Raw genomic sequence first — 24,501 nt, forward strand, 5'->3', positions numbered from 1 at the left:
ATCTTGCTTGCATTCTGACTACCTTTTGACTTCAGAAAGACACTGTTATTCAAGTTATTGAAAGCACAATTGAACTTTAACTTTACTTGTTTGATCCTGGTACCCAAAGAACAATGACCAGTGTAAGGCTACCCAGCACTAGTGATAAATAGTAATGATATCCTACTGCTTTACTGTTTACTGAGGGCTTTCCGTGTATTTGGGAGGAAGGGTACTAGAAACTAGGGTAACCATTTTAAACTCCTTAAAGCTAGGTGATCATGAGAAAGTCTTGTTTAATGTCTCTATATTTAAGTTCCCCAAATGTAATTGTAAAACTAAAAAACAAAACAAAGCACACCTTTGTTGCCTATCACACTGGACTGCTCCGTCAATGAGATAATGCTTGTACTTGAACCCTGAAAGAGCAACTTAACAGTTGCCAAAGTTGGAAATTAACACATTTAACTTAAAGCTGTTCTATTTCTGAATTCAACTCTAATCTAAATTTATGGAAAAGAATACATAAATTTGAGCCAAAAGCTAAAAATACTTTTACTAATTTTTTTTTATTTTGTTCATTGTCTTTTTCCATAAAGGGTGTTTCACATTATAAAAATCAACAAAGGTTATTGAAAAACATTTTCATTATTTTATATGGTACTGAAAATGAACATGACACTGTACACTAGTTTATCTATTCCATTTCCTTTCTCTTTATAGCCTATTTCATTTTCTCTCAAACTGTTATTATTATCATGGCACCCAAATTTGAGATATGCAGCTCCCTCAGGAGGTCAGGTACACACGTTTTCTAAAAGCAAATAAATCAGACAGTGGGAGGGCTATTTGGGTAATGTTAACAATGCTCCCCACAGGACACTGTGCAACTCACGTCTGTGATATTTGTCAGAACACCACCTAAATTTAAGAGAGAGTTCATGGTGTTGATACTTAACACAGAAAGCTACTAATAACTCATTAAAGACAGAGTGATAGCTAGTCTCATTCTCTTTCTTCCCCACTCCCTCGTCCCACATCCTCTATCTTCCTGTCTCTCTCTCTCTCTCTCTGTCTCTCTCTATCATCTTTATCTCTCCTGAAAAACTCAGAGAAACATAGACAGATGAGAAACTCTTAGTAACTGAAAAAAATTTCCAGGCTGTGGTGCAGTACTTTAGGCTAAGATCTATTCTTATGAATATCACAACCCTGTAGATACCTAATTTATGCAACATTGAATTCTTCTTTTTTTTCTGAAAGCAAGGTGAGGTGACCTTCCTGAAGGTAACAACTGAAGTAAAATTCATACAATTTAAAAGAAAATGGACAGGGAAATTGGAGGCTCTTTTAATTATATGTACAACCAAAATAAAACTAATTATGTGTTATGCTATTCAGCATTGCTTAGTCATTTTATAAGTGACACTTTCACAAATATTCTTGATTATAGGCACTAATATACAATTGTATTTATAATAATTTATAAGATATAATGTATTCTTGTTGATGCCTTATTGATGCTATAGGTGAAGCAATACCATATCAAGTCTTAGTGGTCTTGGCAATTCACTTTCTCTCTTTGAAAACATTTTGGTAGGTACAGGAAAGGTGACAATATTTACAGGTTGTATTTTAACAGTCTCTCTCTGTTCCTTTGATTCTGTCTCTAATCATCAAAACCTGTTAAAATAAAGCTATGATTCCTTCCTCTGTATAGTAAACTTCTCAGAGTTGAAGACTATCCTTTATTCCAGTAATCCTCAGCATCTAGACTAGCGTATTTTATGTAATAGGCACTCAATATACACTTATTAATTGCACCTAACCATTATCCCAGCTTAAACATTTCCAAAGTGAACTCTGGAAGTGCTACTCATTGGTAAACAAGTTCAGATTGCATTTCATTCTCATTACACAACACTGAATAAAACTGTTTGCATTAACTAAACCTGGGACTGAATTAAAGAATATTAATTTCACAAGGCCTTACATATTACAGGGTCTAGTTGAAACTAGCATAATCCTAGGTCTCCATTATTGCTTTCAAACCATTATTTCTCCATGCTCATGTAAAAATACTCTTTGAGTTTTATACTGATTAAAGAACATAATCATTTGGGGGCACCTGGGTGGCTCAGTCGGTTAAGCAACTGACTTTGGTTCAGGTCATGATCTCATGGTTTGTGGGTTCGAGCCCCGTGTTGGTCTCTGTGCTGACAGCTCAGAGCCTGGAGCCTGCTTCAGAATCTGTGTCTCCCTCTCTCTCTGTTCCTTCCCTGCTCGTTCTCTGTCTCTCAAAAATAAATAAATGTTAAAAAAAAATTTTTATAAAAGAACATAATCATTTGTCATACAGAATATAATCTTATGCCCTTAAGAATATAAACCTTCCTTCACCCTTTTGCACTGTCATTTAATGATTTTCTAGTCATTTTCTCACACTAGGGAAAGAACTTCGGCCTGTGGGACTCAATCTTCTCTTCCTGTCTTTCCTATGTTCCATCCTCATTCTGTTTTACTTCAATATCTATCTGGATAACTTATCCAACACTTTAATCTTAGAGTTTATGGACTTACTCAAATCTAGTTAACTTCAATTCTACGTCCCATTAACAATTCATACCCATGGACACCCTTCTGACTTTGTTATCATCTAGAATGGCACCACAGATATAAACTCTTATACCTCTCTTTCTGACTATAGCCTCTGCCCTTGCTTCTTCTATTCTTGCTACTTTTTCCATGTCATAATTATCCAACCAGGAGTGTGTCTTCATCTTTCTTCTCAATATTCTTAGGATTACTAAATATTTCCTGAAGCTTCTGATGCAATGTACATGCTTATAGCTTATACAACTATATCTTTGTTCAAACTCTTGTTCCTTTAGTTCCAGATTCTTACATTCACTGACACTGGATTCCATGTAGCTCCTATATCTCAAATTTGACTGATCTAGTTTCCAAACCATTCCTCAGTCCATATTTTTGGATGCTGAAATCACCATTCTGTTGTCAGAGTCAGAACTTGATACATATTTAAATTATTTTTCTCACCATCTAGCCAAATAGTCATTAAGTTCTGCCTATATTAACTCAAAAAATCATCTGAAATTCCTAACCCTAGCTCTAAACCTAATCCTAACTGAAACCCTAACCCCTAACCTATAACCACTAACCCCTAACCATAACCATAACCATAAACTTCTCTCTCTGGAGAGGTCTCTGAACTGCAGGATAATAAGCATATACCCTTGCCCTGGCCCTAAACCTAACCCTAACTCTTCTTCTGGCTCTAAACTGAACCCTAATCCTATATCTGAGGATTATAAAATAGAATGAGATTTTATAATTAGATTATAAAAATATTATAAAATAGAATGTTACTCAGCCATATAAAAAAATGAATTCCTGCCATTTGCAGTGACATGGACAGAGCTAGAGAGTATTATTCTAAGTGAAGAAAGTCCATCAGAGAAAGACAGATACCATATGTTTTTACTCATATGAGGAATTTAAGAAACAAAACAAATAAGCAAAGAAACAGAGAGAGAGAAACCAAGAAACTCACTCTTAACTATAGAGAACAAACTGATGGTGGCCAGAGGGGAGGTGGTGGGAGATGAGTTAAAGAGGTGACGGGCATTAAAGAGTGCACTTGTGATGAGCATTGGGTGATGTATGGAAGTGTTGAATCACTACAATGTACACCAGATATTACACTGTATGTTAGCTAACTGGAATCGAAATAAAAACTTAAAAAAAAGAAACAATTATCGGGAATTCATCCTTCCATCTTACTAGAGCCTTATCATTTCACGACTAAATTCTTAGTTGCTATCACTGCATCCAAAATCACTTGTTCCTCTCCAGTTTATTATATGTAATCAATTATTTCCAACCTTGCTATACATCACGGAATACAAAAAGAAACATTCACTTCATCACACTGGGGTAAAAAGACAAGGCTCTTTGACAGCACAGTCTTCTGAGCCCAGTTTCATAAGCACCTTAAGTCCTTCTCAACTCTAACTGCTGACAGGAATAATATCTGAATCCAACTTTGGTCCATTAGCACCGCACCAAGGTAGACCAGCAGGACAGCAGACCAATGGAAATCTCTGCTAATTTTAGTGGAATTTTCCTCAGCTGCTATGGTAGCTTTGTTATTCTTTTGAAAATTATTCATGACCTAAAACCTAAACTCCAGTGTGACATTCACAACTTTGGTTATGTGGCTCATACCAGTATGGTCTTCATCTGACCTTCAAGCATAGTAAAATACACGCCATTCCCTAAATGCATGGTTATTTTTTGATACCTGTCTGTCTTTTTTTCCAATTGTTTTTACTACTTGAAGTATTCTTTCTTTGACTAATTTGTTACCACCGTCCAAGACTTAGTTCTGTTATTATCACTTTTGCAAGCTGTCTTAAGATTTCCTTCAAGCGCTTCTTTCTGGGTTCTAAAGAATTCTGTGCTTAATTCAAGAAAAGAAGTTGCTGTACCTAATTTTAACTTGGACCTGTTTCTTCACCATTGGTCAGTGAAATTAATTGGGAACAAGTGTTACCTTTCATTCAAGATGCTCAGAATCTCACCCAGATTCTGACACTTGATATATATGTAACTTTGAAAGAAAAGAAAAGAAAAGAAAAGAAAAGAGAAAGGAAAAGAGAAAAGGAGAGGAAAAGAAAAGAAAAGAAAAAAGAAAAGAAAAGAAAAGAAAAGAAAAGAAAAAAGAAAAGAAAAGAAAAAGAAAGAAGGAGGTAACAGTTTTCTTTATCCTTGTCAAAGTAAACTGAAATATAAATCTCACTCTTTATACTTACCCTTTTAGGAGCCACGTCACTTCATCTGTATTTCAACTAAACAAATGTTGAGCACTTATTATGTCCTAGACATCTGATGGACTCTGGAAGTACTCATTTGAGTGAAATATCGTTCTCTCCCTCAAAAGCATCCGCAGTTGGAATGGGAACCAAATATTTGAGTAAAACTGCATAATACAACATATAATACAACTCTCCCTCAATCTTCTCTCTTTCCCCTTTGCTAGAAAATATACCTGGGCCTTGCAATTTGCAAAAAAATAAATAGAAATATACAAATTATTTTATTACCAAAGCTCTTGAAAGAGTATTCTAAAATTGCCTTTTCCAATTTCTTTCAATGCTCTTGCTCCGTTCACTATTATTACATTTAATCTTCTGCCTTTACCAATCTGATACTACTCTTTCTGTCACTGATGCTTTCCTAACAGCCAAGTTGTATTCAGGCATAGCCATCTATGGACATGAACTACTAATTTCAGGTGAATATGCATTTCTAGGATAAAGCTGACAGGATGTGCAAGATGACAGAAAGCCCTCAGGAAGCAGGCTGGAAAAGAACACATTTCTTCCTCCTTCAACCTTTTAATCTCCCTCTAGTGCCCCATACTGGCAGAACCTAATTAAGAGGCATGTAACAAAGGAAAAATGTAGTCTGAAGAGCCCTAGCCCCAGTGGTCACCAAGCAGAATATAAAAATGCTGAGAGATAATCATTTAACAACTTGCATGCCCACGTTCTGCTCTCAGATATTCTCCAACACTTTTCTTCAAAGCTTGCATGAGCTTCCCATGGCTTCAATGATTAATACAGTAGCTGATTCACTGATCTTCTACTCAATCCAATTCTACTCTTTCTCTCAAACTCTGTCCCACATGGTGATTAGGTATACATGCTTCCACTTACATAGTCTCTACCACGTCCAAGACAGATTACTTCTCAGCAAAGCCAGTCATCAACAGTTCTTTTTATATAAATGCCACCATATTTTTTTTCTAGTCAACCAGTATCATCCCACCCTCTATATATTCTGTTCTTTTTTTGTGTGTATCATATGCAATTTGACATCAGTCTCTGTGAAGTCTATAATCCTCATTCCTGCTCCATCAGTGTTTCATTACTTCTCTTCAATTGCAAAAGTATTTTCTTACAATTTATATCTGTAACTTATGTTTTCATTTCACTTCAGTTCATCTTATATAATGCTGTTTAATTGATCTTGCTATAGCCTATCTCTGAGCACACTGTATTCCTGGAAAATTCCCCATGCCTCCTACTGCTTTACAAATTAAGTGTAAACTTTTCAAGTCGGTCTTCATGATATATCCCCGGACCTACATTCTTAGCTTTTTCCCTGTTTATCTGCATTACTAATCTATGAGCACATTTAGATGGAATTTTGAAACAGTGATATAATTAAAAGTAGAATGTTTCCATTTTATATTATTAAAAGCAATAAAATCAAACCACAACAGTCAATATGCCAAAAAAGTAATAATGACAAAAGGAGAAAGGTAGTATCACCACAGAAAACATTAAGCAAGATGGCAGAAGCAAGAACCAATAAAACTATCATATAAATTAAATTACTAAAGCAGAATGGATTGAAAAGCAAAATTATCCTAAATATTGCTCTATAAATATTACAAATGAACATCTAAAACATAAGTCCAAATACTTAATAATAAAATGCAAAATTAAGTTGGTCTAACAAAAAGAGGTGTTGAGAATATTAACTGCATAGCGATACATAAGAGAAAGATATCATTACATTAAAAAGTAACAAAATGGTCATTTAATAATTGTGAGTCTCTATGCACTGAATAACATAATCTAGAAAATATATAAAGCAAAATCCACAAATTAATTCACATTGAACTAAACATTTCATTTATTTTCTCATAAATAATCTGTGAAGCAAAAGTTGCAGTGATCTTGTCTGATGGTCCCATGCAGATTAAACAAAAGCTTTTAACAGAATTTTATTTTTCCCTAGCTCTGTTAATGTTTAATTGATAAATAAACCTGTATATATTTAAAATGAGCAATATGATGATCTGATATATGCATACATAGTGAAATGATTACCATCATCAGGTTGATTAAAACAACCATCATCTCATGTAATTACCTTTTTGTGTGTATATATGGTAAGAATGCTTAAGATCTACTCTCTTAGCTGATTTCAAGTATGTAATTCAGTACTATTACCTCTAGTTACCATTCAATACATTAGATCTCCAAAATTTATTCATCTTATAAGGCTTGTAGCCTTTGACCAGCATCTCCCCCATTTTACCCCCACCCTGACCCCAGATAACCACCATTCTATTCTCCGTGTTCAACTTTTTTAAGATTCCACAAACAAGTGAGATCATATCTGGCTGGCTTATTTCTCTGTCTGGCTTATTTCACTTAGCATAATATCTCCTAGATTTATCTATCTTATTGCGAATGGCAGGATTTCATTCTTTCTCATGACTGAAAAATATTGCACTATCTATGGAATGGTTACCATTATATCTATCTATCTAGATCACTGATACATAAATACAACGTGTTTTTATCTGTTCATCCATTGACAGACACTCAGATTGTTTCCATATGTTGATTATTATGAATAATGCTTCAATAAACATGACAGTGCAGCTATCTCTTTTAGATACTGTTTCCTTCAGATATTTACTTAGAAATGACATTGCTGAATTAATGGATTCGTATTTTTAATTTTTAAAACAATCTCCACAATGTTTTCCATAATGGCTGCACCACTAATAATTTCCACTAATTTCCAATAATTTCCACATTTCCACTAATAATATATAGGGTTCCCTTCTCTCCACCTCCTTACCAATACTTGCTATCTCTCGTAATTTTTATAAATGACATCCTAACAGGCAAGAGATGACATCTCACTGTGGTTTTAACTTGCATTTCCCTGATGTTTAGTGATGTTGAGCACATTTTCATTTATCTGTTGACCATCTATATACTTCTTTGGGAAGATGTCTACTCAGGTCCTTTGCCCATTTTTAATTGTATTACTTCTGTTTTTTCTTTATTTATTATTTTGTTTGTTTGTTGCCACTGAGTTATATGAGTTACTTATGTGTTTTGGATATTAATTCCATATCAGAGATATAGTTTACAAATATTTTCTCATATTTAGTAGGCTGTCTTTTCAATTTATGTATTATTTCTTTTGCTGTGGAGAAGCTTATCGGTTTGATGTAGTCCTAGCTTATTTTTGCATTTGTTTTCTGTGCTTTTGGTGTTCACATGCAAAAAAATAATTGCCAAGACCAATGTCAAGGAGCACAATATATTAAAATTGCCATAATTGCATTCAGGAAATACTTGATCATTTTTCAAGTTTGTTCTTCACTGCAAGTGAGAAAGAAAACACTAAAGTATTCAATTCAACTTGCTAGAAAAAAAAAAGAAACAAAATTACAAAAATCAATCAAAAAGAGTAACAAAGAAAAAAGCTAAAATTAATGATTTGGAGAACAAAAATAATTAATCATCATGAATAAATCAGAATTTGGGTGGGAAAACAATCATAAGGCAAAAATTTAACAAGGTCAATCAAGGAAAAGAAAAAAAAAGAAAAGCCTAATGCATGAGAAAAGAACATAACTACAGAAGCAGAAGAAATGAAAAAATACATATTTCATACAACTTAATAAATTTGAAAACCTCATTAAAATGATTTTTTTCTAGAAAAATATAACTTTCAAATATTGGCTCAAGAATTAGAAAACATTAATCATGCAAAAAGCAAAAAAATGGACTGAATAAATTTTAAAATGTTTTTCTCCAGAAAAGAGTTAAGCTCAGATAATATGTACTGGGGGGCACTCACCATCATGTTTATTTATGTACTTCTTCTGACAGTTTTTATCCAGAACCGCCTTTTCAAGATTGTCTGCATGGCAAATGGAATGCCTTCCTCTGGGGCAAAGGCTGGACACGTTTGTTAGAAGCTCCCTTATAAAACTGGGGCTTTCCTACATTCCAAGTTCATCAGCTGTGATAAAGATTCCTTGTGTATGCAGCATCCACCTGGACCACTTTCCCATTATCCCATGAGACTTGGAGCCAAGGTGAACCTATTTAAACATGAAGCTCACACTGCTGCTGTGTAGCAAGTAATAAAATCTTTGCTTCTCACCTAGAAGTTTCATGCCTTCTGCATCATTTGTGAAACTATGGCAGGCTAACTTGTTAGTTTGCAAGTGAAGTAAAATCTCTAACTCTTCACATATCTTGATAGTATCATAGTAAAATTCCTCAAAATTTTAAGGAACTGAAATGTGTTATGCTATTTAACATAGAAAGAAGAGAAAACCTTCTTATTTCATTCGAACAACTCTACTAAATCTCTGACATTAATATCTTGAACAGAGTACAAAACAGAACTATAGACCAATTAGATGTTCAGCATTAAATGGCTGCAAATTGAATCCAGTAATGAATTACAGTTTTAATAAAGCATAACCAATTAGGTATACTTAAGTATGTAATCGGATATTTGGAAACTCATACTATAATTACTTTAATTGATCAAAAGGGAAAAACATATATTTATGCTATTACTCTGCAGTGGGGGAAAGGTATTTCAAAAGTGGCAGCCCCACCAGGAAATTAATGTTACTTGGAAAAATCATAACATCCAACGCGTGTTCACAGAGTATTATCACAACCATGTAAAGAAAAAAACAATGCATAGAAAAACTGAGGTGGATTATGGCCAAGTGATTTTAATAGATGCCTCTAGGTAGTTGGGGAGAAAAAAGCCTATTCAAACTTCATGTATAGTCCTTTAACGAACTGTTAGTAGAAATTCTGGGACATATCTGCAAATGTAACATGATGTTGGAGAGATGCAAAAAGAAGAGAGGCTTCTGCCTTGTTTAATGGATCATGCTCTGAGCAAACATTCAAAACACATTAAATTTATATTTGGGAGTTACTTATACCCATGCTACGTCTTTCCTTTACATTATAGTGTTATTCTCTCCTGATTTCTAAGTACCTACGATCATTGTCGCACTGGGTCTGTGCTTGAACACTTGAAGTGTTCCCCAGTATAAAATTAGTACTCTTTTGCTACCAGTCCTCAAATTAAAATGTTCATACCTCAAGAGAGCATGGATTTGAACAAGCAGCTTTAAAAAAGCAATATGATGAACCTAATTAATATGATTACATGTGACTGATGCTGAATCCTACCAGAATTATTAAAAATATTAATTATGCAAACCATGTTTCCAACTTTTAAAACTTTCATGTTAATTTAAAATCTTTTGGTAGCAAGAAAATTAACATTAAGGCAAATTATTCTTGCTTATGAGGTCCATTGGTCAGTTCTTCTAAATGTTTCCAGGTTTTTCACACATTCATTTCCCACTATTAAGACCACAGAATATGTAATTTGTTTTTATTTTATTTTAATCATACCTAATGTATCAGGTCAGTGGGCCAGGGACACAATTTATTGTTTGTAATTTGAATGTTGTTACTATATTCAAGTTTGTTTTTTACATCTTCCCTCTTTCTGCTGATTGAATCTTTAAAATTGAGGCTAGGGTTGTAGTCACCCAACACTGAATGCCCTGAACACAGTACTCATAAACTAGTTGTGTGAATGAAGAAGTGATGAGTGGAAACTAGGAGAATAATTTTTTAAACTGTAGTAATCTTTAAAATTATCTCAGAGATTAAATTTGCTTCTTATTTGTACTATTTCTGTACCTGGCTGTCTAATGAGGCAATGAATCACTGCCTCTGTATTAAGCTAAGAATTTTCCACATGAAAGGGTCAAGAAGTGATTTAATAGCCAAATATGGGACTGCTGTAAATATTTCCTGAGAGTAAAAAATATGAGGCGAAATAAAAACTGATAAACTCTACAAAGTGTTAGGGGATTGTGTCTTACAGAATTCAATTTGGAAACTGGTCTCTCTGCCAATGATCCAATATAGACCATTATACCCTTCTCATATCAAACCCTAAATTATAGAAAGGAGAGCAAGATTATAGAAAAATCACTAGAGAAAGGCACTGACATAGAAAAGCAGTGGGACTTCTGAGGACGGCTAATAATAGATTAAAATTAAAATTAAGGATTAAAATAACCTGAAACTCCAGATTTGTTTGGATCTTTCTAGTAACAAAAAGGAAGATCAGTACCGAGAGCTATAGTACTTTGATGGGTATGGTATAGTGACATTTTCATCTTAATTGTATTTGCAAACTATAGGCAGTTAAAACTCCATTTAACATTAAAATATCTTTCATTTAACTATATCTGATATGGAACTATATAAACCAAAAAAAGTTGAATTTAACTCCAGAACCACATTGTATTCTATCTGAAGTTTGTATATAATTTTTTTCTTAAACCATTTTATTGTCTGTTTGTAGTTCTAATTCTATGGCATGTTTTCTTACATCCCCAGTTAATTCTACTGTGGATTTTATATGCTTTTATTAAATGATTTCTTCAGATGATCCATAATTGTGATCAATTCTTTTGCCCAGAGGGGACACCCCAGATTAGCAATACCGTATTTATAATGATGCCTAATAAAACTTGTTTCTTTTTAGGAATGCTTCATATTACATACATGTTTACAAATTTTTACTTCATCCAATTTCTAAATAGGGATGAGAATAGTTTTCTGTGAAGAATCACATTCTTTCCACTATTTAATGCCAATAACTGATCAGAATCATAGTGCCACTAATGTAAGATATATCAATTTCTAAACTAGGCATGTTCAAACTCTATGCTTCTGATCACATATGGCACATGCATAACAAAGAACTATCCGAGAGTTGATAAGAGGCAATTTCATATAAATTTAAGATTATTTAAGAAGTATTATTCAGATATTTATCAGAATCCTTAATTGCTAGAAAGCAATAGAGAATTTAACCATTTCACCTACAAGGAAAGACTAGATGGCAAATGTCTCATGAATTATCAAGGAGAAAGAGAGAGAATGAGAAAGAGAAAGAGAAAGAAAGGGAGAAATCAGCTCTTGCATGCAGCATGAGTATTCAACTAAAGTATCAGGCTGGCGCAGTATGGAAAATGTCCCTGAAATGCTCCTGCTTTCAGGCATTATCATGCATGTGGACAGCAAAATTACCAAAAAAGCATATGTTCATCCATTTATTCATTCAGTCATTCAATGAGTATTCATTGAGTGCCTCCCTTGTGCCAGGCATAATTCTGAGCTTATAGGATACAGAGAAGAATGTGGCAGAAAATCTCACTGACAATACATTAGTATTGCAAGATGCAGGCAGACAACAAACAAACAAAAATGAATGAACAAAACAAGGTCAGAGAAAGATTGGTGCTAAGAACAAAACACAATGCCAGGTGATGTGACAAGTGGGTGGAGGTAGGTGCATTTCGGAATGCGAAGGCAGAGACAAGATTTTGGATGAAAAAAAATACAAATCTCAATTTCTGAGAGGCTAGTTATACAGGATTTTTTCTTTGTCTCTCTCCTGCTGACCATATTTTGCCATTTCACTAATTATTATTGTTCCATTAAAGTGCTGAAATGCCAGTCAATAAATGATTATTGAGATCCCACTGTGTTCTCAGCACTAGGACGATTGGAAAATGTGGTTGAATTCAAACAGCTAATTCTACTGCTGTGATAAAATATGAGGTGGAGACTGATGCTTAAATCAGTAAATAACTTAAGCCTTCTCTTTTTGAGGGGTGCATTTACATCTAAGCCTCCCCAGTCCATTCATACATCACAAATCTTGAGATTTAGCCATCAATGTTTCAGGAACTTCTCCAAAAGGAGGCATCATTTATTGCCACTAGATGGCACCAATTATTTTCATATTATTAGGCCCCCTCCCCCTAAAATACCCTTTTTCTATGTAAAAGTCATTATTTAAAATGGAAGAATATTACTTAACACTATTGTTAATAAAACTATTATTCTTTTTTTAAGCTTACTTATTTATTTTCAGAGAGAGAAAGAGTGAGTGGGGGAGAGGGAGGGGCAGAGAGAGAAAGTATCCCAAGCAGGCTCCGTGCTGCCAGCACAGAGCCTGACATGGGTCTCAATCCCACGAACAGTGAGATCCTGACCTGAGCCGCAAACAAGAGTTGGTCACTCAACCGACTGAGCCACCCAGGCACCTCTATTGTCCTTTTATTTTTTATTTGTTTTTAAAATGTTTTTATTTTTAAAAGAGAGAGACAGAGTACAAGCAGGGGAGGGGCAGAGAGAAAGGGAAACCCAGAATCCCAAGCAGGCTCCACGCTGTCAGCACAGAGCTTGATGCCGGGCTTGAACCCACAAACCGCGAGATCATGACCTGAGCTGAAGTCGGATGCTCAACTGACTGAGCCACTCAGGTGCCCTGTATTGTTCTTTTATTAATACTTTTCTACAGGGAGGATCACAGAAATAACATGAAAGATGGTATGTGCATTCACTGACATACCTGCTTAATGTATATTTGCTCTAATTTTTAAAAATGGTTTAGATAATTTCTTTGAAGTGTAAAAAGTAATTGAGCATATGGATATATATAATAATTGGATATATTAATAGCAGGACCAAAAATAGCTTTAAAAAGTATATTATGATATTAAACATATCTTTAAAAGTTTTGCAGAAATAGTTGTAATAAGATGCAGTAGAATGATTTTTCAGAAGTAATTTACCATTTGGCCTCTTAAAAATAAGCCATGTTTATAAATATATTGAAAAAGTCATGGCATTCATTATTATAATTAAATGTATCAGAAACTAATCCAAAATATAAAATAGGAGAGGAATCCCTTAATTAAATGTGTACCATTTACTCATATTCTATATAAAAAATTTAGTATGAATAGCTTTAGAAAACTTAAACTTCAGATCCAAAAATATGTATCATATGATTTCTGTTTCCAAGTTTACAGGGCAATTAAAATCTATGGAAAACTTTTCTAAAGGAAAAGAGCATGAAATATTCTCCTTTTTCAAAAAAGTGGTTGGTAAACAATCAAAGTGTGTTCATTCAGAAATAAAATGTAACTATCCCCACATCTCCCATTAAAGGCATAATAATGGCTCTAGAATAAATATAAATTGTACTTTTATACCAGTAGACTTCAAAATAAAGTGAAGTATAGAAGGTCCCTGACTTACAATGGTTCCACTTATAATTTTTTTAATTTTACATTGGTGCAAAAGCAATATGCATTCAGTAAAAACCATACTGAGAATTTTGAATTTTGATTGTTTCCCAGGCTAGTGATTTGGGGTAGGATACTGTCTCGTGATATTGGGCAGGGACAGCAAACCCCAGCCCCCAGTCAGCCATGTGATCCTGAGAGTAAACAACTGATACACTTAGCAGTCAGTCTTTCCCCACACAACCATTCTGTTTTTCACTGTCAGTACCGTATTCAATAAATTACATGAGATATCCAACACTTTACTATAAAATAGGCTTTGTGTTAGATGATTCTGTCCAACTGTAGGCTAATGTAAGGGTTCTGAGCACATTTCAGGTAGGCTAGGCTAAGTTATGATGTTGGGAGGTTAGGTATATTAAATGCATTTTTGACAACAATATTTTCAACTCACGATGAGTTTATCAGAATATAACCTACTCGCAAGTCAAGGAAGATTTGTACAATGACACAATGAGAGTGCACATAAAATGCATTAAAAAGCACAATATGGTATATGAATATATTATAATTACTTAGAAGAAAAAATAAGAAATTACATTGATTACACTAACAGATTCATTTTTAAAATTTGAACATCATTACCACTTCAATATGAAAAACGAGTGCCTCAAACTAGCTGCTAGTTTAACTATCACTACATTTCCTTCATTTTAAGACAGTCCAAAAATAATACTCACTTTAATATCTGCCAGAGTTTTTTGCCTCATGGTAATGAGTGTTCTGTATCTCTGTTCTTCTTCATAGAGTCTCTCTTCACAGGTTTTTTTCTCACTTACGAGCTGATCAAACACAGCTTGTGCATATTCCTTTTTATATTTTATAGTTATATAGTGGTTCCTATGAAGAAAGAATTGTATTTGCCACTGACCAATTCATATTTTATTTTCTGAAATACATTTGTGATACAGTTTTAAAGAGCCAGTATTTAAAAGTCTTAGAACTGAAGGGCTTTGGAAAGTTCCCTAATCTTTTCCATAGGCCTATCTCCATAGAGCTACTTCTAAACGATCCAGTTGGGAGAAAATCTCTAGAGAAATTTAGTGGATTTTCTTGGTTGCCTACCCAGCATGCCTCTCCAAAAGAACCCCTCCTCCATGCAGCACATAACCCCAAAAATACATTCTAATTAGATTAAGTATAATTAGATTAGACTAGCATGTGGCTGATTATTCAGGAATGAAGGCTATTAATATAATTATATATATATAATATATATAATATATATATAATATATAATATATATAAAATATACAATATATATACTATATATATATAATAATTATATATACATATATATAATAATTATTCAGGAATGAAGGCTATTAATATAGCCTAATAAGACAAAAGGCAAGGACCTAATTCCACGTACAAAAGGCTCCCATCCACTAAATGTGAGTGAGTCATGTTTTCAAACCTGAAGACAATGGGCATAGAGGAGAGAGAAAAAACTGAGTACCTAGTGTTGATCTCCTGGATCACCAACGCTGCAGCTGACCCTGCCTAAGAGCCCCTGTTCTATAATATGACACATTTCCCTATTGTTTAGTTTAAGCTGTTGTGAGAATGTGTTCTGTGTGTGTGTGTGTGTGTGTGTGTGTGTGTGTGTGTGTGTGTGCATTTTGTCCTTTGCAACTAAGTATATACTAACACAGAGATTAAGTGATTTTTCTTTAAATAAGGAAAAATATAAGTAGAAAAAACATCAAAAAGTGGTTAATACAATACTGCAAAACAAATATGCTTTAGAAATAATTGCCAGAGTTGATCAGTAACGCAGAATACAGAATAAGCAGCTGCAAAAGCTCCACACAGTCTTACGTTACCCACAGTTGTTTTTATCTCTGCTGGTATAGAAAACTGAATCCTCTGCACAGTTAGCTAAAATAGCAGCAGGACTAAAGTTTTTGAGGGACTGAAATGTTAAAGTGCTTTGAATATAATACCTCATTTAATACAACAACAACCCTTGACATTATAGAACATAGAATACTGGGGAAATTCACACAGGAAAGAGCTAGTATGACCAGAACCAAAATACTCCCACAGTTGCTCCCAGCAAATATCACTATATATTGACCACATATACTTTGTTCCCTACACTAAGTATTTTGAGACTGGATCATATTCAACAGAGCATTTAGTTAATTATAAATATACATATACATATATATATACATATATATACATATATACATATATACATATATATACATACATATATACATATATACATGTATACATACATGTATATACACACATACATATGTATGTATATGTGTATATACATACATATATACATGTATGTACATACATGTATATATGTATGTACCTATGTATAAGTATGTATATATATGTATATATACATATATATGTGTATATATATATACATATATATACACATACACATATAGGCACATACACAAATGCATACATTACATAGGCTATATGATTATATGTATATCTATGCATGAAAATAGTGTTTCCTTTCTCCCAGTGATAAAAGGAATAAACTCTGAGGTCCTATGGGTCTGGTTTAAATCCTTTCACATTCTAATTAAGAAACAGGTGTAAAAATTAGAGCCAAGGATAGCTTTGTTATTATTCTTATCACCATATTTTAATAGTTTTGCACATGCAAGCTTGTGTTGCTAAAATTATCTTTAGATACTTGAAGGTTCTCTTTCTCATTTGTCATTTCTTTGTCCTTCTCGGTGTCTGGCACTAGGCACACTGTAAGTTCTCAATAAAGAATGATTAGCTTGATACAGTCACCTACTGAAAGTACCAGTAGACTATTGCTAATACAGTTTATCTGCAATAATCTTCCTTTCCAATCCTAGTTTAGGGAGTCAATGTGCACAGCCTTAAGAGCACCACTTTGGAATAAGATGGACCTAAACCAGAGCTGGTTCTACCACTAATTAGCTGTACAATGTTACGGCAGTCAACTAATTTCCCTCAGCTTGTTTCCTCAGTATTCTTTTAAGAATGCTATTATATAATTTAAAGATTTGTTGTGAGAACTGGATCAGATAAAGAACACAGACTGCCCACAGAGTATCTGGTACGTTGAGAGGTCAATTAATGGTAACTTTAAATATTACTTGACATTATCCATCATTATTGTTAATTAATAGATCTGTCAATAATGTCACAGCTTCAGCTATTCTTTTTCTCCTTTTCCTGTGAGAAGGCAGACTTTTGTCAAGTTTAGAGAGGGAACTGATTCACTGGGACATGGTGACCAATCTTGTCCCAAGGGCAATATAATCTAGCCACAGAACAGACGAAAATGTTAGGACTGAAATGGTAAGAATTCTGAAGAAAGGAAATTCACCAGCTCCTAAACTAAATCTTTACAAGTTTAATGAGAATTAAAAAAATTTAAGCTTACACCATTGAACCTCAGCATATTTGTACAGATGTTAAATGATGTGGATAAATATCTTTCAAAATAAACAGCATATTTCCTTGCCTTCTTACATGATATACTGAATATGATTTAATGTTTTTCAGATAAATCTGTATGATCATTTTGAATATGTTTTTACCCTATAGTAATAGCTAAATAAATCCTTGTTGAGAGCATGCCCTGATTCTATTAGAGTGTATGATAATCAAGCTGTGCACAACTGTTTTCATGACATTTTATCCCTCAAGGGCTGTGATTTTGCTAATGCTATGTTAGCCTTATTATACTTAAATCAAACTATAATTCCTAAACGTGACTAATGTATATTCTTCCAGTAGTCCTGCAAGCTCTGTTCTCAATGTATTATAAAATAGAAAATAAGAACAAAAAGGAATAAAGGAAGAGTATGCAAGTTCTAAGTAAGCGTCTATGGAAACACTGAAGGATCTTAGACTATGGTCATTCTCTAAGTGAAAGACCTTACAAACCCTTGTCATGTATGCCCCTGACTAATGAAGGGACTGCATAAGAGGTTTTTATAATAAATATGAAAAAATTACATGAGGTTTTGTAGAATATCTATTTCTAAAGGCTTACCTTAAAACTTACCAAAAGAGTTGGGTGAAAAACCATATATTATTAACCATGTCATGTGAGTGAGAAATATTGAAATTAGTGGGAAAGATTAATTTCATAATTAAGAAAAGTTCTTCTACTTGGAAAGAATAAATATTTGCAGTTACTCAAATAAGAATAAACCCATCAGAGTAATAAAAAATGAATGCAATTTATGTTCTTAAGCCAAAATTATCAAATATTACATGTTTATTCACATCAAATAATGATGGCAAATTATGGATCATTTTAAGAACAAATCTTAAATATAGAAATCTGATCATATCTCTTTTATAAATAATATATTGAACATTTAATATTTTATAACACTTAAATACTTACTTTAATTGCTCAAGTGTCTGAGCCAAAATATTCTTTTCCTTCTCTTTTTCTTCTAAGTCCTTATTCAATTGATCTATTTTTGCATGATAAATAACTGTTTTACTTTTAGTGGTCTTTATTTCTTTAAAAATCATTGAGCGTTTTTCCTGAAAAACAAATTCAAGAATGTTTTATTTTATTTTATTATTTTTTTAATGTTTATTGATCTTTGAGAGAGAGAGAGAGAGAGAGAGAGACAGAGTGTTAGCGGGCAAGGGGCAGAGAGAGAGAGAGAGAGAGAGAGAGAGAGAGAGAGACACACACACACACACACAGAATCTGAAACAGGCTCCAGGCTCCGAGCTGTCAGCACAGAGCCTGATGAGGGGCTCGAATCCACAAACCATGAGATCATGATCTGAGCCAAAGTCAGAGGCTTAACTGACTGAGCCACCCAGGCACCCCAGGAATGTTTTATTTTAAATACTAGAATTTTCATATCCTGGCAACTTAAGGATACAATTACATTTGGCCATGTGAACAATCAAAAGCAAACAGTAACTTCTTATCAACATAATCAACAACTTAGATTTACCTTCCCTTCTTCATAGTTAACACCTGATGTGATTTTCTAAAAGATGGGTTAGAAGTATACAGTCTCTCTCCCCCCATCTCTTTTCCTCTCTCTCCATTTTCCCCTCTCTCCCTTGCACTAACTTGTCTGTCCCTCTACACGCCCACATACATGCACACCTTAAAGGCACATCCTTTCAAAATGCAAACATGTGGTTACTGTTTTTCAAACGTGTACACTGAAGGTAGGCAAGAATATACATTGTCCTGATCATTCAAACACAAGAAGTTGGTATTTAATACATTTCCCCAAGGCTGGCTTGTACAATTCCAGACTGAAGATTTTATTTTCCATCTATTTTTCGCATGATCCCTTTATGACTATTGATGTTTATATTGACTTAATGATTTACTGACTGGATGACTGACTTACAGAATGTTGTTCCCTACATCTGGCATTGCTTCTAATTAGTGCTACTCTCCCCCAACTGATTTCACAGATTTCAACTGCTCCCTTTGCTCCTATTTTCCTCCATTTTTCCCCATATGCTCCCTGATTCTTTCTCTGCTCTTACAGATTTCAAGAAGAAAGGCTAATCTTTTATATTTATTTTCCTACCCACTATTTGTCCACGACTTTCAACACTGGGTACTGTGTTTGAATTTCCATATCCTCCCTTTTTTTTCTTTTTCTGAAAGTTCTGGAATGAGGGTGTTTGTTTGTTGGTTGGTTTGTTTTTGGTTTATTTTCAATACCTGAATATGGTTGAAAGATGAATGACTAGGATTCTTCAATGAGACCCAACAGGATATTATATTATTACTAGGAGAAAAGTCAACACCTCAAAAAAAGTGTGAAGAGATACATAAGTATGGAGTAAATTAAGTATTCAGAAGCTGAAGAGGATGGGCAACTGTGAGTACAGCATGCTATCACTAAACTTGACTTTTAAGTCAGATTCCATAATTCATGCCTTAATCTTGAATGAAGATTCTTGTAGGAAACTAAGAAAATCTCAGAAGCAATGGTATCTACAACTGAGACCAAACCAGCCAATTCAGCAATGCTGAAGGCGGTGTCAGAGGATTCTATACTAAAGGAAAGCAAGAGCGTGCTTCCTGCAGACAGAAGTGAAAAGCAAAAACAGTATTTTGGCACTTTAATAGGTACCATCAGTGAGGCTTTGGTACATGTGAACAGCATATCCCCCTCCACGGCATCAAAAAATAGCAGAAACAGCACTATAATGAGCTGAGTAGAAGGAAGCTTTTAGATGCTCTATGTCAATCAGGGGTACAAATTTGAGCATCTCCAGTTCAAAAAAGGTTGGGGACCCCATGAGCCATTTGTAAGTCTATTGATAAATGCTGAAGTGCCACCAGAGTAAATGGGAATAGAGGCATAAAAAAAGTACATTTAGAATCTGACCATCCTTTGGCTTATTTTTCTCAAATCCTGTCATTTCCAGCCACATATTTAAAAAATATCAGGTAATAAATATTATAGAGGCACCTGGGTGGCTCAGACACTTGAGAGTCCAACTTTGGCTCAGGTCATGATCTCACAGTTTATGAGTTCAAGCCTCACACTGGGGTCTGTGCTGAGTGCAGAGAGCCTTTTTGGGATTCTCTCTCTGCCCTTCCCCCACTCGCACTTCCTCTCTCTCTCTCTCAAAATACGTAAACTTAAAAATTAAATAAAGATTATATTCAGATTCTAAATTATTAATTTCAGATTATATTTTAAGTAAGATTTAATAAATGTATTTTTAAATTATCTAAATGTAATAAGTGTATATTCTATGTCTATGATTTAAATGGGGGTGAAAATAGTAAAAATTCAGTAATGGCCCATGTTTAGCTTGGCCATGATTGAAATGCTTATGCACAGTAAAAGATAAGATTATTTGTCTTAGAATTTAAGTTCTTAGAAGATAAAAATAGGGTCTACAGTATGTTTTGTATACCTATCAGCATAAGAGTACTTAATAAATGCTATTAAATGTTTGAATTACAGCAGTCTGGGGTTCCACAGCAGCATGGTACAGAAGGTGTTTCTTCATCCAAGGATCGCCCATCTCACTGGCTTCATCTCTTTTCATTCTTATAATAGGTAGCCTACTTTCTGGTCATACCAAACTACCTACAATTCCACAAACACACAGCACTATTCCATGATGTCTTTGCTTTGCAAACATAGCATCTGTTTCTAAAATGCCTTACCTCATTTCTTCATCCATTTAAAAATTATATAATAATAATAATAGAAACCATTTGTTGAATACCCCCACTGCCAATCGTTTTTCATTCTTTTAGGCTTTGTGTGTATATCATCTCTGTTCTCTACAACATATGGCAATGCAAGTACTTAACCTCCATTTGCTCTGTGAGTAATAACCTCCCCTGAAAAACTTTCCCCAGATCCCTCAGTTCACAGCTCAGTTTCCTCCTCCATGACACTCTCCCACCTCATTATACTGCTGTCATAGCTTTGCTCGCAGAGTATTAATGCTCTCTGCATCCTTGTCTACTCCCCAAAAAGATGATGTGCTTCTTGAGTGAACAAAGTTCTCCTTTTACCTCCTCAACTCCAGCCAATTCCAACAATGTTTCATATATCTCAAGTGTTCAATAATAACTGGAAAGGCAAACTAAGTTGAAGGACAAATAAAAGAAAATTAACCCTTCTTCTCTAGCACTTGAACTCCTAGTACCTTGGATAATACTGAGCACAAAGAAAGTGTTCAGCCATATTCTTCATTGAAATCTGTTATTTGTAAGACATACCACTTTTGGCAATTTTTAGTTAATATTTTTGAAACTAATATTCAGATGTGGACATGAGAACTGTGGTAGCTTTCAACTGTACTGCTCAACACATAGGTTTTAGGTTTCGTGATGTGTTACAAGTAACGTGTGATCAGTAACAGAAGTGTGCTGAGTAGTAGGAACTTATTGGAATGTTTTTGATCCTGAGTTTAAAGGAAATACTTTTAATGTTCCATCATTGAGTATAACATTTTCTAAAAAATACTGGTAGACACACTATAACACACAATCAAGGTCAGAATGTTTTCATTCTGTTTCTAGGTAGTTGAAGGTCTTTTTGAAAATCATTGGTGGCTATGGTGTTTTATCAAATATTTTGGGTTGTCTTTCATTTCTGTAAATGTACTGAATTATATTAGTACAGCTGATCCTTGAACAGCACAGGTTTGAACTCTGCAGACCCACTTACATGCCGAGTTTTAACAGCACACTATTGTAAATATATTTTTCCTTCCTTATGACTTTCTTTAGTCTATTCTACTTTAATATAATAATATAGAATATAATATCTGTAGCATACAAAATATATGTTAATCAACTGTTTGTTATCTTTAAAGCCTCCAGTCAACAGTAGGCTATTAGTAGTTAAGTTCTGGGGGAGTCAAAAGTTACATGTGGATTTTCAACTATGTGGGGGCCGGCACCGCTAAATCCCGCACTGTTCAAGTATCAGCTGTACATTTCTTTATGCTGACTCATCTTCACATTCTTCAAAAGAATCTTAACTTGCATAATACATGCTTTTAAATCACACTGTAAAACCTCAACGCACTGATATATTTAAGGTTTTGTCATCTGTGTTCATAAATGAGATCACCTATAGAATTCTTTTTCATACTAATCTTTTTCAGTTACAGTTTCAGAATTATATTATTACAGAATGAATTCAGAAGCTCTCCATACTTTGTTATGGTCTGTATCCGGTCTTTGTAGGGATACCTGTAAAGTACCTGGGCTTGTTCTTGCCACTAGTGGTCTAGACAAATGACATTTATTCTATAATTATCATTCTACTCTTGTTGTGATTCTTCCTCTTGACTCAGTTTTCATTATTTGCATTTTATAAATAAATTATATACTTCATCCAAATTTTAAAACAAACTGCTACGCAAAGCAGCATTCTTTCTTTCATTACTATATATAATTATTTCTCTGTTAGTTTTTCCCATGGCTGTTTTTATCCTCTTTTTGTTCACATAGATATGCTAAGTAAGCACTTTAAGTTTTTCTTACCAAAATAATTTATTGGTAATACTAAAGTATTACCCTGACCTGCTCCATAAATTTTGCTCTATGGTTTATCATCAGTCATTTATAAATAAATGGTAAGTTATATTTCTGAATATTCCTTAACACAGAAGCAAATAATGGAAAAAAATGTAATTTAAAAAATATGCCCAGAGGGGTACCTGGGTGACTCAGTCAGTTAAGTGTCTGACTCTTGATTTCAGCTCAGGTAATGATCTCACGGTTTGTGAACTCAAGTCCCGCATGATCTCACAGTTTGTGAACTTGAGTCCTGCATGGGGTTCTGAGCTGACAGGGTGGAGCCTGCTTGGGATTCTCTCTCCCTCTCTCTTCTCTCTGCTCCTCCCCCACTTGTTTTCTCTCTCTCTCTAAAAATAAACTTAAAAAAATTTTCTAAAAACATATTTCCAGTGATCTATACGAATGTTTTCTTTTTGATGTAATTTTTTTTTGTTAGAGTTCTAATTTTACTTCACTATATTCAACAAAAGTAACCTGTATGAGCAGATCAGAATAATGTAATGGTTAAGAGCATAGATTCTGGTGCCAATGCCAGATTTAGTGAATCTCGACTGCACCATTAACGAGCTGTGTGAAACTGAACAAGTTCGTTAAAAAACAAGGCATTGGATTCTTCAACTGTAGAATGGAGATAATAATAGCATAATCTTTGTGGAGTTATTATGAAGTTGAAGTGAGTTAATATATCTGAGCATTTTAAATAATGTCTGGATCTAGAGAACTAAAAAATATCAGTATCTGTTGTTGGAGTTATTGTTGCTAGTATTATTATATTCCTTGGTAAATTTTTAATATTTATTTTGTGGCCTAGTACAAACATTTTAAAAATGATATGATTACACAGGGGTGCCTGGGTGGCCCAGTCGGTTATGTGTCCAACTTCAGCTCAGGCCATGATCTCATGGTTTGGTTTGTGGGTTCGAGCCCCGCATCGGGCTCCATGCTGACAGCTCAGAGCCTGAGCCTGCTTCAGATTCTGCGTCTCCTTCTCTCTCTGTCCCTCCCTGCTCTCGTTCTGTCTCTCTCAAAAATGAATAAACGTTACAAAATTTTTTTTAAAAAGATATGATTACACCTCTATCTAATAGCCAACATGCTGTCCACCAACAAATCCAATTGGTGCTACCTTTAAAATATATTCAGAGGATAGCAAGTTGAAGATAGTGGACTATCTCCACTTCCCCATATCCAGTGATTTTATAAAGACAGAATACTGGAGATGAGGATTTTCAGGGAGCAAATATTTCTTTAATTTTTTTTAATGCTTATTTATTTTTGAGAGAGACAGAGAGAGTGTGAGCAGGATAGGGGCAGAGCGAGAGGGAGACAGAATCCAGAGCAGACTTCAGGCTCTGAGCAAGCTGTCAGCACAGAGCCTGATGCGGGGCTCGAACTCACAAACTGCAAGATCAAGACCTGAGCCGAAATCAGATGCATA

General features: G+C 34.3%; 1 protein-coding gene across 10 annotated transcripts in view; it reads right to left on the reverse strand.

Annotated features, from left to right (window-relative positions):
* Window positions 1-24,501, reverse strand: part of CCDC178 (coiled-coil domain containing 178) — a 468,894-nt gene that overhangs the window by 266,975 nt on the left and 177,418 nt on the right. For all 10 annotated transcript variants that reach the window (XM_042910989.1, XM_042910988.1, XM_042910990.1 and 7 more), the window contains exons 17-18: window positions 18,414-18,559; window positions 14,722-14,881 (exon numbers count right to left, since the gene is read on the reverse strand). In XM_042910989.1, the coding sequence (XP_042766923.1) occupies window positions 14,722-14,881; window positions 18,414-18,559 (306 nt within the window). The remainder of the gene's footprint in view (window positions 1-14,721; window positions 14,882-18,413; window positions 18,560-24,501) is intronic.

Source organism: Panthera leo, chromosome D3 (assembly GCF_018350215.1).
Source record: "Panthera leo isolate Ple1 chromosome D3, P.leo_Ple1_pat1.1, whole genome shotgun sequence".
In the NCBI taxonomy this organism is placed as follows: domain Eukaryota; kingdom Metazoa; phylum Chordata; class Mammalia; order Carnivora; family Felidae; genus Panthera; species Panthera leo.